Consider the following 14,573-nt stretch of genomic DNA (forward strand, 5'->3'; position numbering starts at 1 on the left):
AACATGGCGGCAACCGCGCCCCTGGACCAAGAAATGGCTGCGGCCACTTCCCACACATTCAGCAGCCGTGGCCCGCCTGGTGAATTCAAGGATGGGCGCTGGTATTGTAAGTCAATGGGCTGCTGATGGGTCTCTCATTCATTTCTATATTGTTATGGGTACATTCTGACACGTTTCGTAGGTGCTTGTGAGCCCCGCAAGGTACGGAGTGCGGACCAATTGGGCTTCTTATTGTTTTGGCCTATTTAATGCTGTTGCGCTCCTATTGTTGCGCTCTTTGCTATTGTGTACCCGACGCCTATTCAGGCGAGTCAACAATGGACTGGACTGACCGGGCTCCACAGTTGGCCAGTTTCCTCACAGTTAAGAAGGAGGGCAAGAACAAAGGCCGAAACTTTTACACCTGTCCCAATCCTGTGTCGTCTGGAAACCAGTGCCAGTTCTTCCTTTGGCTCGAGGACGCAGAAAAGTTCAAGCGAGAACTCTTCAACCAACATCTCAATCATCAACCCTCTCCCACATCTTTCTCTCTACCCTCTCCGGCAAACCCCAACACGTTACCTTTGAACCTTTACAGCTCTCCCACTCCCACTTCCACCAACTTCGTCTTGTCAGCTCCCACAAGCCCGGGCAATTTATTTTCACACATTCACAACCTCGCCCACTTCAACAATATGCCGGTCATGAACTCGATTGAGAATCCCGGCGGTGCCTCGTCGACCGACGCCCGACTCCTGCCGATCGACGGCTCCGAGGGCTCCAAGAACAAGACCACCTCGAACACTTCGACCGGTGCCCAAGACAAGGACCCGCATCCTGCCACCGAGGTGCGCCGATTTGGAATATTCCGGGGCATTCCCCGTGACGACGTCTCCAGCTCAGATGAAGAGTGGGATTCTAAGCGTATCCCAGTTTGGGTTCGCATTCGCCTTCTCGAGCAGATGAAAAAGAAGAAGGCTTTGGCCACGACAAAGCGCAAGCGCTCCATTGTGGACGAAGACGACATTTCTTCGGACGACGAGCTCGTCACCTCCAACCCCACCGACAAAGCTTCGGTCCAGAAGAATCTTCGTCAGCGCAAGCTCAGTGGTGCCACCGACCCGATCACGCCAGCCAACAACCGCAAGAAGAACGTCCTCGACAACAATCTCAGCTTCGACGGGCTCCCGACCCCTCAGTCAGCCAACACCCGCTTCACCATCGACTCGATGGCTTCCACTCCCGGTACCAAGCGCTTCAAGAACGCCGAAGCTCGCCCGGTCGTCACCGGCCCAGCTTCCCAGTTCGTCACTCCCACTCCGGTGCGCTTCCGTGACGCCATGGCGCACACCAACCCCACTTCTGGTGGTCTCGGCAACAACAACGGCATCAGCCCCACCACCTTTACTGACATTGGAGAGGATGAGGAAATCACCATTATCACGCTGGGTTTCCTGCAGGCGGAGCCCGGAGTGTCGCCGTCGACTCAGCGCACGCTGCGCGAGGTGCTCAACCGCTGGAGCCGTCGCGCTCGCGGCATCGAGCAGAGTCGCACCTCCCTGCGCGCGACGATTCGTGAGAAGGATCGTATTATTGCTGAGCTCCGGGAGAAGGTGGCCAAGCTCGAGGAGGAGCAGCGCGCTCGTCGCGACGTGTTGATGCGCGCGGCTGCGGGCGAGCTGCAGATGGCCCCGCCGCAGCAGGCTGCTGGTACCAGCAAGGATGGTGCGGCTGCCATTGGTGGCATCAATGGCCCTCTGAAGGGTTAAAGGATGGTTGTTGCATGCATGTTGCTTGTCTGTTTGCTTGATCAATCGGTTATGATGTGATGTGGGTGGATGGATGGATGGATGGAGGATGTGTTGAACATGGAGGATATCAATGGATTATATACCCGGAATGACAGGCCAAGAATATGCCGTCATTCATCTTTCTTCATGTCTATGGTTATCTTCTTCTGTGTCAATGGACGTCTCCATGGCGTCAGTGCTTGTGTGTTTTAAACAGCTGGAGAGTCGATAGCTCGGAAACGGGCGATTATGAAGATCAGGATTCGAGCAAGGCTTATACATTCCCGACTCTTGCAGTCGATAACAAACCCAGCATCAAAGGAACTCAACCTCATGCGCCAACGAGTGTACGTTTTGCAATGGCGTTTGCGTCCAGCGACGACGATGATGATGATGGTCCCACCTGGTGTTGATCCCCTGTGTTGACTTAGTTTCCTCTTCTGGACGGTTGCCACAGCCATGATTCGCTGACGCGAGCCGTCGCGGAACGCGCGCTGCAGTGGGTCTTGCACGTTATTAGTATGTACACGCCTCGGCAAATAATACCCCCCAGCATTTCACCTACACCACGCCGCACCTCTTTTCCCTCTCTCCGTCCGAGTCCAATTCTCCAGAAACACATTCACTGCACTTAAGGAGCGCCTGCACTATGGAATAACGCTCTCTTGACTTGCCCACGTTCCTTTTTATTTACCTTTACTTTGCTGGGCCTCTTCCTCTGCGTCCCGCGCAAAGCACGCCTCTGCGCTGCCAGCGTGTCCACGGCACATTTTGACGCGTGCCTGTCTGTCTTGTCTTTCGAGTGTCGAAAACTTCCCGTCTGATCCTTCTCTGATATCCCCGCGAGTGCACCATGGAGTCCCAAGAGTCCCAGGTCAAGGCCGAACCGCCGGCATCCTCCTTGAGCTCGTCGTCGCCCGGCCCGTCTCCCGCCACATCACCAGGGACACCGCCCCGGAGCCCGGCTCAACATAAGCTCCTAGCAGGCCTTCGACAATCCCCACGGCATAAACTGCGCTCCCCACCTCGACTGGCGGCCATGGGCAAGGACGGCGTCAAGGGCCCAACACCTCCCAAAGGCAGGAGGAAGAAGACATTGTGCGTCCTTGTCCGGTCTGGCCCCATTGGCAGTTCCATACTGACGCGTTCCCCGCGCCTAGGCCCGAGGACAAGGCTATTCTCGAAGCAGCTTATGAACAGAACCCCACCCCAGACAAGGCGGCGCGCCGTGAGCTTGTGAGGAAGTGTATCGACATGAGCGAGGCGAGGATACAGGTGGGTCCGCCTGTTTAGCACCGCACGCGCCAGTCCCCGCGTCTCCACGCGTGCTTGGGTGGGAATAGCCGCACTGACACGTTAATGACGACAGATTTGGTTCCAAAACCGCCGCCAGATTGACAGGAGGAAATCCGAGCCTGTCCCATCCAAGGTCGAAGCTTTCACCCACGGTCGCATCCAAGTCCTCTCACCGAACATGGTTTGCCAGAAGAACAAGTCGTTCGAGGTCGACAACCTCGCCGTCGCGACGCCGGCCGTCAATCTGTCCCCACCCATGTCCATCCCGAACCCACCTGTCCCGTCAACTGTTTCCCCCAGCTCTCCGGCGGTCTCTCCCGGAACTGTCCAGGAAGCACCAGGCACCGCGCCTGCACCGCTCGATGCTGCTGGAGTCCCTCGGCCGTCGCTCACGAGATCCCTCTCGCTCAGCACTGGGTATCTGGCCAACCGGAGAAACATGAGCAGCCTGTCCGCAACTCCGTCCAACAGCAAGAGTTCCTTCAGGTTTGTCTCGTCTCGGCTTCTGGTGCCAGGCCCGTAACTCCAGCTAACCCAAACCTCCAGGTCTGAACCGTTCCCGTCGAGTTGCCCGAATCCTACGTCTTCTTTCGCTTCTGAGCCCGCCGAACCGCGTCCTAGCTCTCAGCCGGCACGCCTTTGTCTCTCCTTGTCTCTGGATGGGCGAGCCGAGATCACCGAGTCAACAAGCTCTCCGCCGCGCCCAGCCCCTCAACGTCCGGAGGGTTCCAACACGGCGCCTTTGCCAGACCCGATCCGCCTTCCGCCATTGCAGCTTAGCGATGCGGCATCCAGGAATCCTCGCCGGAGCCTCCCTCCAGTGTCTTCCCTGGACGGAATTTCCTCGTTGTCTCGGGGTTCTTCACTGCCCAAGGACCCTCGAAGCTCCTTGAAATATGTCCTCGACCCCATCGGCCGGCCGCCCTCGCTCCGCCGCTGCCGGTCGAGTGACGTCCACGCCTGGGAGGCCTGCGCCACGTCACAGAACCTTGAGGATCCTCTGATCCAGCAGGCCAAGCATGAGAGCAGCGGGTCCGCAGTCGCTGCCATCAACCTTGTCCGGTCGACCAATGCCCTGACCAACAGCGCCATCCTCAAGCAAAGGAGCACCAACGCCAAGCGCCGCAGCTCGCTCCAACCAGGCTCGGTGAAGAGGCACAAGTCTGACGTGTCGGCGATAGCGCTAAGCAGCAGCCGTGTTAGGGTTGATAACGGTACTTTGGGCCTTGGTGAGAAGCGCGTCGTGGAGGGTCCGGCCAAGAACCCCGGCAGCACCACAACCACCGCTGCCGAGCTCTTCTATGCCAACGACTCGGACAAGGAGAACTGGAGCCCCGACGAGGACGGCATCCCGCGCCCTCGGTACGTGGCTGCCTCGGGCCGGCGCTCCCTTCCCTCCGCCGCGCCAACGGCCTCGGCTTCCAGGGCCGACAGCTACCGTAACCCCCGCCGGACATCGGCATACCCATACTCTCCCAGCCGCATCCGCGCCTCCGCGCCGTCGCTCCAGCGGGGTAACTCCTCCCCGGGCAAGTTCTCGCTTTCTCCGCGCCGCCGCTCCGGGTATTACCGGGCCGGCGGCGGCAGGCCGGGCAGGTCACACTCCTCGGCTGCCGCGCTAGTGATCTATGAAGACAGTGACATCGAGGATAACGCCCAGCACCGGAGGCTTGATGTGGGAGGAAAGAGCGACGATGAAAGCAGCTGCCCTCGCAGTGAGCGGGGTGCCGGTGCTGCTGCTGTGAAAGAGGACCTTCTCTCCTCCATCGGCACGATCAGTCCGAGCAAGGAGAAGGATGTGGCGGCGGCGACGGGCCTGCTTTCGCTTAAGTGGGGACGGTGATGTGGCCTGTCTGTGGAGTTTTTGCAGGAAATGTGAGAAGAGAAAGAGAGAACAGGACGGTTCGGAAGTGGTGGCGGTGATCGGGGTTTTTCGTCCGTTTGCCCTTCATCCCATGCCATTCCAGGTTCTGTTTGTCCGTTCGTTTTTGTCAACATTAACGTCCAAGGAGAGGCGAAACTAGGGAAGGCATGCTTGTGAGGGGAGGCTATAATCTGGACGGCGGCAGGGAGGGATTTGTGTCATCAAGGTTTACGGTATATCCACCCCAACCACCCCCTCGCGGGGGAAAGGGTATGAATGGGTCATGACCAGCGGTTTGGAATGGGTTGGGGCTTTGTGTTTGTAGGTCTATACCTAGAGGCGTTAGGCCTGATGTCGCTCGTTTATGTTCATATTTTCCTTGTGTCTATGTCGAATAGGATCTCTCGTCAAGTGCAGAACTTGGGTTGTCGAGCTCAACGGGTGCCCATCTCCCGGACAAGCCTTGGGTTACTAAGGGCACAGAAACGGTACGTACCCGAAGTTTCATATGTTCGAGTAACATCTTCGGCTTGTGCGGCACTGGTCACCTCTGAGGGCTTGTGGCTTGCAAGATTGGAAGGACGGTTGAATGTTGTCCGAGCTCCGAGCGCCGAACCCTCTCGGATCTTATCTGTCGAGACGGCCAATCAGCATTGAAGCCGGGTGCCACCCGAGACCCCGGGCCCAGCATCCGGCGCCGGCTTGTGGCGGCCGGCCGTGGGTCCCGGGGCCGGCTCTCCGGTGCCGTTCGGAATATCAACATCAGGGCTTACGTGGACTACGTTTTCAAACCATGGGATCGGAGTGATACTTAAGCGATGGAAATCCAGCTCGTGCCTCGAAACAGCTTTCGAACCTCCAGACTTGACCCCTTCTCCAGTTTCTACATTTCACTCTGTCTGTCCACTTCATTGTCCTCGCCATGACAGCATCTGAAACTCGAAAGACAATCCGCATCGGGGTATTTCTTCTGCCCGACACTCAATTCCTCGATCTTGCATGTGTCGACGTGTTGGGGAGCATGAGCTACGAGTACATGACCTTGGTGAAGGATCTCGTTCCCTTCCCCATTCTCAACATTGCGCCAAGTATCCAGATCTCTTGTATGTAATCCTGACTTTGTTCATGTACTTTAGACATCTCGAAGTTCGAAGTATCCAATCAATGCTGGCATAGGGAGGCATCACTAACAGAGGGACACAGACATATCCACCCTTCAACCAGGCTCGTTCATCCCGCTCACCTCAAACGCCAAAATCTCTTGCACCCACCACTTCTCCGACCCGGGTGTTGCGCCCGGCCAGCTCGATGTCGTCATCGTTCCCGGCCCGGACCCGTCTCTTGACTTTAGCAAGCACAGGGACGCGATGGCCTGGCTGGCTGCCCATGCTGCTCGCCAAGAGACAGACATACTGAGCATCTGCACGGGTATCCTCGTCTGTGGAGAGGCGGGGTTGTTGAAGGGGAAGAAGGCGTGCGGCCCGAGGGGTCTGCAAGACGAGCTGGCGAAGAGGTTTGATGGGGTGGAATGGGTGGGAAATGAATTGAGGTGGACGAGAGATGGGAATATTTGGAGCAGCGGTAAGCAACTAGGAGAGCCACCGTCTTACTCTTGTCACTTGACTGACCGTGATGGACCTAGGCGGCGTCACCACCGGCAATGATTTGGCCGCAGCGTATGCTAGGCTGAGTGGGCGATTCCCGGGACCCGTGGCCGAGCTAAGCTTGAGCTTCACTGAGACTGGGGACAGGCCTCAGCAGTATGAGACGGGAAAGGTGATGTGGACGCTGGGGGTGGCATGGCAAGTGGTGAAGGCTGTTTTCCTTGGATTTGGGAAGAAGAAGAAGACCGCCTAGGATTTGTACTCGTAGGCAGATGGTGGGTTGAGAGAAATATAGGAGATATCGAATGTCTGGTGTTGAAGATGGATGGGATGGATGCACGTTGACTTGTTCCCGTTTCATGTGCCAGATGTGGACTGTGGTTCCTGAATTGGCCCCACTTTTGGCGCGTCACGATCGCCATTGGCCAATGAATGACGTGCATCTCATCAGCTGTATGCCCCACTTTCCGCGCTCCCCCTGTCCTCCACAGCAAGCTCCCCAAGACCCCTGACAGGGTTGCGACGCAGTGGATCGGTCGCTGATAGCTCATCAACTTCGACATCCTCAACATCGCGACACCAGATGCATGATCGCATGCATCCTGCAAAGCACCGTGTCCCCATAACTACGCAACCTCCCCCTTGCTGATTTGATCGAAAGTACCTGGCCGACCGGAAGCCCTACCGCCTGAATCAACCAACACTCCTCTGAGCGCATCCGATCCCGACCTTCGACCTCCAGCCCCGAGACACAGCGATTCTGCTTCCGAACATCGAACCAATCCTGCCGTCCACGCCATATCCTGTCCTTGATCGCGCCGACGGTCGGACCACAACCCGACTTCGACCGCAGTAACCATGGATCAAGCCGACATCCCCGCGCTTCTGTCGCGGTTGGCCTCAGACGAAGATGCCGCCCGCAAGATGGCCGTCTTCAAGCTCCAGTCGTCCATCAACGACCCCGCCTTTGCCGACGTCTTCATCTCGTCTGGTGGCCTCGTGATCCTGCGCCGGCTCATCATGACCACCGCCGGCAACACTCTGGCTTACTCGCTGCAGAGCCTGACCCGCCTGCTTGAGGTCGACATGGGCTGGGAGATTTTCGAGGGGCCCACCGCCGGCGACCTGGTCGAGCGCATCGTTGAGCTGATCGTCACCAATCCGCTGGTCAACATCCTGCGCGGCGCCATGTCTATTCTTGTCGCCCTGGTTGGGAGGTCACAATCATCGACGGGGTCTCCAGGTGGCCCGGGTGCAAGCAGTGGGGGAGGGGGCAGCCTTCGCGCACCTGGAACATACGGCTTCCGCGCCCTAAAACCCGCCGTCGCCGTGTACCCGCAGTTTTTCGAGCTGGTGATACAACAACTGCAAAGCGCCGACCACGCACTGTGCGCCAACGCCCTGATGCTCATCAACGCTCTGATCCGTGATGCGATCTCGAACGACGGTGGCTATGGCGCTCCCTCGACAACAACAACGCGGAACGTCGGGGGAGGGACTACCGGCGGCGGTGGTGGTGGCGAGGAGTGGAGCAAGTTCATCAAACGTCTACAGGACCTCGGCTTGATCCGTGCTGTCTACAACCTTCTGCAGAGTTCGGCGTTGCAGGATCTTGCCCAACCGCTGCTTGAGTTTCAATCGCTCACGAAAGTGCTCCTCCGTAAGTGGAGGGAGGTCCGGGTTGACTTGGAGCGTCCGGAGCACAGGCGCGCGCTGAAGGGGTTGCATTTGGCGAGCGCACCCGACAGGAGACACGTCAACGGCGTCACTCCTGGGGCGGAAGACGCCGACGCAGCCAAGAAAGGCAGCAGGAAGCACAACCCAGAAAAGTGGCGACGCCTGGGCTTCGAAACTGAGTCTCCCGCCAACGAGTTTGAGACGGCTGGGTTCTTGGGCATGATGGACCTAACCGACTTTGTCAGGAAGAACGAAGATGGGTTTCAGAAGTTGCTGCTGGAGCATTCGACGAGGCCGTTGCACGAACGCTGCCCCGTGGCGAGGGCAAGCTTGGCCGTCACCATGATCCTCTATGATCATTTCGAAGTAGATAAGACGGATTTCGACGACATCAGGGCCTACTTAGCTCTGAGCGATCCGAAAGCCCAGGACAGGCTGTTCCGGCCGCTATTGTTGCAGTGGTCGCGGCTTCATACCGCTGGTCTGCACGCCTTTTTCCGCCTGTGGAAGGCGACCGGGGCGCAGCGAGATGATTTCGACAAGGTGGCCGAGCTCGTGCGCGTGCTCATCGAGCAGGTGGTGGGCCAGGCGAACCGCACCAAGGACGTGCTCGAGGTTGAGGAGGAACTCCAGGAATATGACGTCGCGCGCCTGCGCGAGATACAAATGAATCTACTCGAGCTCTCTTTCGAGGACCAGTGGGGCCCTCACCTCTTCCAGGTGCGCGAGGAGCTGAAGCATGAGGCACTTCAGTTCGTCAAGGAGCAGCGCATCCGCTGTCTGCTCCAGGGCAGTTGGTTCACCAAGCCGATGCCCCAGGGGCGCCAGCAGGAGAGCTACAACAAGCGCCGATTGTACCAACCCTGGCGATACGCCAAGCTCTCCCATAACCGGCGTTACCTGCACTACGCAGACTTTCCCGAGAAGCTGGCCTACGATCCCGGATTGGAGATGCTCACCGAGAAGATCGATCTCGGCAGCATCAGCTCCGTCGTGTCCAACGTCTCGACCAACCCTCCCGAGCCGGAGACCCAGGGCGATGCCGAAGACGACTCCGTCAACCCCAACAGCAGCACGCCTACCCTGACGGGCCGCCACAACGGAGCCGCCATCCCCACCAAACCAACCACCAAGATCACCATCTACAGTTTCGCCGACGAAAGCCCAAGCAGCACAACATCAAATCGGGACGGAAACACCAGCACGTCCGGAGGCGGCGGCGGCGGCGATGCCAGCGCGTCTGGCGGTGCGAATGGCGACGACCCCAAAGAGACGCCCGTGCTGACGCTGTACCCGCTTAACCACAGCCTCGCCTCGGAGTGGCTGGACGGCCTGCTCATGCTGCTCAACCAGGCGCCCATCACCGCCGAAACTAACAAGCTCGTGACCTTGGTCAGTGAGTACGGGCTCAAGATTCGGCTGCTTAACGTGCGCCTGGAACACATGTACGGGGGAGGCCCGGGGCAGGAAAACGGGGTGGGCGTGGTGCCGAGTAGGGAAGGGTTGGATGAGGATTATTTCTATGAGATTTAGTTCTTGTGTTTGTGTTTTTGTTTTTCGGTTGTTTTCGTTCATGCATGTTCATTTCCGTTCTTGTTTTTTTGCCTTGAGTCGCCGATACCCTCTAGCGGCTGTCTATCCTCCGTATGTTGCATATACCCCATTTCAGGTGTCTATTTTCTGAGGCATCAAGCGCATGATTTGCCTCTGGGCATGCCAGATTGTGTTGTAGGTATATATATATATATGTTAGTGGTACGTCCTTCACGGGCCTGAAGTGTTCGATTTGTATCTGGATGGATCATGATATTATTATCGTGTCAACCGTAAGAATGAGAGACACTGCGTGGTCAGCATTCTTGTGTAATATTGCTCATCCAGACCTTCTTCCACATGCTCACCAATCCTATCCTGTGGATGTATTCCGATGAGTAGAGGAGAGATTGGACATGTTCAAAACAAGACGGCTATGCATACAAGCCACCGCCCAAGGATATCCTACCTATACACAGGCTCGCTCCGATTAACTCAAAACACCACCAGCGCCGCGAAAACCAGGAAGTCGTGTCGCTCACCGCAGAGGTATCACATTTCACACACACGCCACACACCACACACGCAAGATGCCCTATTCCTCAACCCTCCCTCCCCTTCAGTCCATTCTCATTTGCGCTACCAGAAAAACACTCACACGCAATCGCCTCCTCCCTATGACCCACGATGAAGTGTTGAACCCATCCCGCCTCCCCGTGCCATGATGACGATAATGATGCGATGAAGCCCATTTCCCAGATCTTTTGTTTTCCTAACCAGCATGCCTGCCACCTTTCACCAGAAGAACTCCCACCGTGGAACTTGTGTTTCTTTGCTTGTGCCTTGCCGTTCTTGTAAATGCCACAGCCTGCGCGCCCCCTTCCCGCATGAAATCAACAAAAAATGAAAATCAAGTCTGAACGTCCACGGACGTGGTTATGCCTCTGCGTCGTGGAATTCGTCATCCGAGTCCGCCGACGCTGAAACCGCCTTCGTTCCATTCTTCTCGCCGGTGTTTGGGAGATCTTTCTTCAGGTCGTTCTGGAAATCGTTCAGCGGCTCGTTCTTCTTCTCTTGCCCAGCGACAACGGCAGCGGTAGCGGTACCGTTGGTGGGCGGTTTCGTAGCAGAATCGTCCGAGAGGTCGATCAGGTCGCCATTGCGATCACCACTGACACCATTGTTCTTTGGCGGCTGAGCATGGTTGTGGTGATGCGGCGGGATGACGTGATTTTGGTTGTGCTGTTGGCCCTTGACGATGGGGTAGATGGCCAGAATCTGGGCGACCTTTTTCTCGGGGGTCGTGCCGTCTCTGCGGAAGTTAGCATACCGGTTTTGAGGAGTCAGAGGCAAATAAGACTGACATTGTCGCGTTGATGATCCACTCCAGATCTTCCTCGCCTTCTTCGGAGCCGCCCGGCCCGCCGCGAACCCTGCGGAACAGCCTGGGATGCCATTCCACGCCGTCCTGGGCACGCTTCGCCGCCTCCTCGCGCTGGGTTTCTTCGATCTTGGTTTTCTCCTCGGTAGCAAGCTCGTGGTTCTTGTCCTTGATTGCTTGGCACGTCTTTGCCCACAGCCGTTGGGATTCCCGCTCTTCCTGCTCCTCGATGGGGCGGCAGATGGGAGGTGTAGGCTTGGCCTTCAGAGCGTTGAAGAACATCTCCTTCTGGCCCGTCTTTTTCGTTGTGTCGCTTGTCAGTTCACAGCCTCGCCGCCTTGCTGCTGTTAGTGTTGTGGGCTCACCTTCACATCGCGAATGTACATCTCCTCGTTCCAGAGTCCAGAGAGCTCGTAGAGGACTTCGCCGGTTTGGTCGTCCTTGATGAAGCCCCCGATGGCGTTGTACGTGCCGCTGACCCAGCCTTTGACTTTGAATTCAATATCCGCCGAGAGACCGGTTTCAGGACAGCGCACATAGCTGTGGTCACCAAGCTCATATTTCATCTTTCCAAAGAGGATGCCCCGCGCGTACATATTGGGCTGTGTGAGATAGCTGGTTTGCATATGTCAGCGCTGACCATTCCTTTTCATGTCTAGGACATGTGACTCACTATCTCTCTCCTTTGGAGGGATCCCTTCCCCTATTCAAGATGGATAATATGGCCGTTCCCTCCATCATGCTGGCAGCAGAGTTGCCTAGGAACCTGCTCTTCGGCTTCAGGGTGCCATCCACCCGGATATGATGGTGAGGAGCCATGTAGAAATAGCTCGACTTCGGGGGATGGTGAGAAGTTTGCTCCGAGATGTAGTACGCATGGGTGTTGTCAGGAAAGTCCCAAGAGCAGGTGAATATCTCACCAAGAATGGGGTTCAGGGGCTTTTTGACTCCCCTGGGCATGCCAATCAGCCAAAGATAAATTTCTTGTGTGAAAGGTGGAGGGACTTACGGTGGACGGATGTGCCAACCGCTGAGGTAGAATTGCACCACAGCCAAGAATCTCTCCACCGGGTCATCAATTTGAGAGATTGGCAACAGCATCTCGGGGTGGCACATGAAGCTAGCCACGAGCTGGTTAGCGACATCAAATCTCTAGGCTAACAGGAGAAGCCTCAAAATCTGTGTTTTGGGTCATACTTTGTGATGCGCTCGAGCATACTTCGTGGCTCTAGGATGAAGGTGGGCAGAGTCACCCGGCTGAGGTCCGCACCGGGCCTCAACTGGGCGATGAGATGGGACAAGACTGGATCAATGTCAGTTGCTAAGCCGGTTGCTGGTGCATTTTAAGACATTTAGAGATGCCGGACGAACCATTGCCCTGCTCTGGCTCAACCACCGTAGTGTCATCATCCACTTGCTCTGTCACCTCGGTGGAGGATCGGCTGCCTACGCAATGAATCCTAGTTAGCTCTGCCTGTTGCAATGGCTCCAACAGAAAGCGCATGTCCAGTCTCTTGCCTCGCGTCTTGGGCCGGAGGACTTTGATCAGGCCGTCGGGAGTAGACACTCGGCGTCCGCAACTGGGACGGGCAGAGGAGCATAAGATTGGAAACCCAGACTCACTGGCATTGGATGCTGCCCGTTGGCGGACGGGTACGAGAGACTTCATTTTCGGCGGAACGAGATATGTTCCAAGTTCACGGCCAGCCCTACGGTCCCAAAAAGCTGGGAAAGACGTTGAGAAAAGGCGAAATAAAAGTGGAGAAAGTAAACGGGAGCCAGGGCGGGATGTGTTGTTGAGAGCTGTGAGGGACTACTTTTGTAGGGATTCCGGATGAAGGGATTAGGTGATTGAGTGCTCACGGAATTTCCAGGAATGTCCGGAAGGTTTTGGCTACGGGATGGAAGGCCCCCAGCTGGCAGGAGACTTGTGTGTGTGTACCTTTGGCAGGCAATCGGTCAAAAATTAGAAGAAATATTCTACCGGAGTCGACGGTCGACGACAAGACCGTCAAGCCGTCCGCGCGGCTGCAAGCTGCTAGCTTGTTGGGCGGGGCATGGAGGGGCGTGGAGGCCGGGAGAGCGATGACGTGGGTCCCAGAGATCCCTTCACACAAAAGACAACGCCTTGTGCCGCCATGTTGTGAAACAGGTTGGTCAAGTATGGTGGACCACTCTGTAGGTTACTGCGTAGGAAGTGCAGTACAAGTACCTACAGAATCTGGCATTAGCATGTCGAGATCGAAAACGTCAACCAGTTCAAGGCAAACAAGAAACCAGAGACGACGATTTCTCAAGAACACGGCCAAAGCCGACCACAAATTCGCTCGGGCTTGTTGCAGCTGTGTCAAATATCCCTCTTAGTGAGCTCCTCAAGGGCTCGGAAAAAAATCCTTTGTGTCGTGACCCCTCTCTTGGGGGGTGTTCTACACATTTCTGTGTACGGATACTGTAGCGGCGACGGATCTCCCTTCATGGATGTGGTCGAGGTGTCAAAGAAGGCAAAAATACTGGAACCCCACGGCTTTTGAGCTGAAGGGATGGGAGCTTCTACCAGGGAAAGGGAGGGGCTGTTGGCCTGGGCTCCACACGAGCTTCCAGACACAAACACACCGGAACCCCAGACCAGCGATCCAGCTCACCTCGCCTCTTGGCTGCAAGAAATCCATTTCATGGATGTGCTCAGCCACCTCGTCATGGCAAGAAAATGTGGTGGTGGCGGTGATTTCGGTGGTTCGTGTTGTGATGCAATGCGCAATCCAATGTCAAGGTCACCTGCGATCTGGATGTAGCAATTCGGGGAAGTACCTGTTCCAGTTGCAGGATGGATGAAGTTACCATGAATCTCCTGCAGATTTCTGGGCCAGTTACCCTCGTTAAAGCGATGTATGCCCAAGTGCCACCTAGGTGAAGCCCGGGCAGTCTGGTGCACATAATGTAGAGGGGATGGAGAGGGTCCAGGGCCGGAAAGTTTGGCTCGTCCCTGGCATCAACGACGGGTAGGTACACCGGGATCTGCATGTATGTATGTACGGAGAATGCCCGTGCAGGTCCAGCAGCTGTTGTATGTATGTATGTATGTATGTACATACATACGCCGGATCATAAATAGGTACCTAAATGCCAAAACCCGGGTGGAGATGCTGGCAGCCAGGAGAGATAGGTGTTTGGCCTGACTTCAAGTCATACTTGAAATGAGTACGGAGTAGCAACTAGTACTACTTCCGGAGTAAGCCGTGCATATCCCCATAAAAGGAGCCCAGGTCTGAGACGCAGCGCGCCCTGCTCTGTGCCGTTGTCGATCTGATTGTTGGTGAGGCTCCTACTCCGTCGATGGTTTCAGAGTCCCATCTGTGGATGATGTTTCGGGTCTGTCAAGGGGGGATCCCACTTTTTAACCTTTAATTTTTTTTTTTTTTTTTTTGTTTTTTCGGCGGTAGGGTCCTTCC

The 14,573-nt window shown here is 56.3% G+C and overlaps 5 protein-coding genes across 5 annotated transcripts; 4 read left to right on the forward strand and 1 right to left on the reverse strand.

Moving 5' to 3' along the window:
- Window positions 1-3: 3 nt before the first annotated feature.
- VTJ04DRAFT_1751 (uncharacterized protein) lies at window positions 4-1,748 on the forward strand (the record flags this gene model as incomplete). Its single annotated transcript, XM_069359473.1, has 3 exons — window positions 4-106; window positions 182-201; window positions 345-1,748. The coding sequence occupies 3 exons, from the start codon at window positions 4-6 to the stop codon at window positions 1,746-1,748; spliced, it is 1,527 nt and encodes a 508-aa protein (XP_069224359.1).
- Window positions 1,749-2,622: 874 nt separating this feature from the next.
- On the forward strand, window positions 2,623-4,908 carry VTJ04DRAFT_1752 (uncharacterized protein; the record flags this gene model as incomplete). Its single annotated transcript, XM_069359474.1, has 4 exons — window positions 2,623-2,867; window positions 2,930-3,044; window positions 3,139-3,551; window positions 3,612-4,908. 4 exons carry the CDS (start codon window positions 2,623-2,625, stop codon window positions 4,906-4,908), a joined length of 2,070 nt encoding a protein of 689 aa, XP_069224360.1.
- Window positions 4,909-5,851: 943 nt separating this feature from the next.
- VTJ04DRAFT_1753 (uncharacterized protein) lies at window positions 5,852-6,786 on the forward strand (the record flags this gene model as incomplete). The annotated part of the gene is made up of 3 exons (XM_069359475.1): window positions 5,852-6,032; window positions 6,133-6,510; window positions 6,572-6,786. 3 exons carry the CDS (start codon window positions 5,852-5,854, stop codon window positions 6,784-6,786), a joined length of 774 nt encoding a protein of 257 aa, XP_069224361.1.
- A 605-nt stretch (window positions 6,787-7,391) lies between these two features.
- VTJ04DRAFT_1754 (uncharacterized protein) lies at window positions 7,392-9,743 on the forward strand (the record flags this gene model as incomplete). Its single annotated transcript, XM_069359476.1, has 1 exon — window positions 7,392-9,743. One exon carries the CDS (start codon window positions 7,392-7,394, stop codon window positions 9,741-9,743), a length of 2,352 nt encoding a protein of 783 aa, XP_069224362.1.
- A 936-nt stretch (window positions 9,744-10,679) lies between these two features.
- Window positions 10,680-12,793, reverse strand: VTJ04DRAFT_1755 (uncharacterized protein; the record flags this gene model as incomplete). The annotated part of the gene is made up of 8 exons (XM_069359477.1): window positions 10,680-11,055; window positions 11,108-11,421; window positions 11,490-11,739; window positions 11,798-12,076; window positions 12,134-12,244; window positions 12,322-12,427; window positions 12,496-12,570; window positions 12,748-12,793. 8 exons carry the CDS (start codon window positions 12,791-12,793, stop codon window positions 10,680-10,682), a joined length of 1,557 nt encoding a protein of 518 aa, XP_069224363.1.
- Between the last annotated feature and the right edge of the window lie 1,780 nt (window positions 12,794-14,573).

This window comes from Mycothermus thermophilus (genome assembly GCF_041956435.1).
Source record: "Mycothermus thermophilus strain CBS 625.91 unplaced genomic scaffold VTJ04scaffold_1, whole genome shotgun sequence".
Taxonomy (NCBI): domain Eukaryota; kingdom Fungi; phylum Ascomycota; class Sordariomycetes; order Sordariales; family Chaetomiaceae; genus Mycothermus; species Mycothermus thermophilus.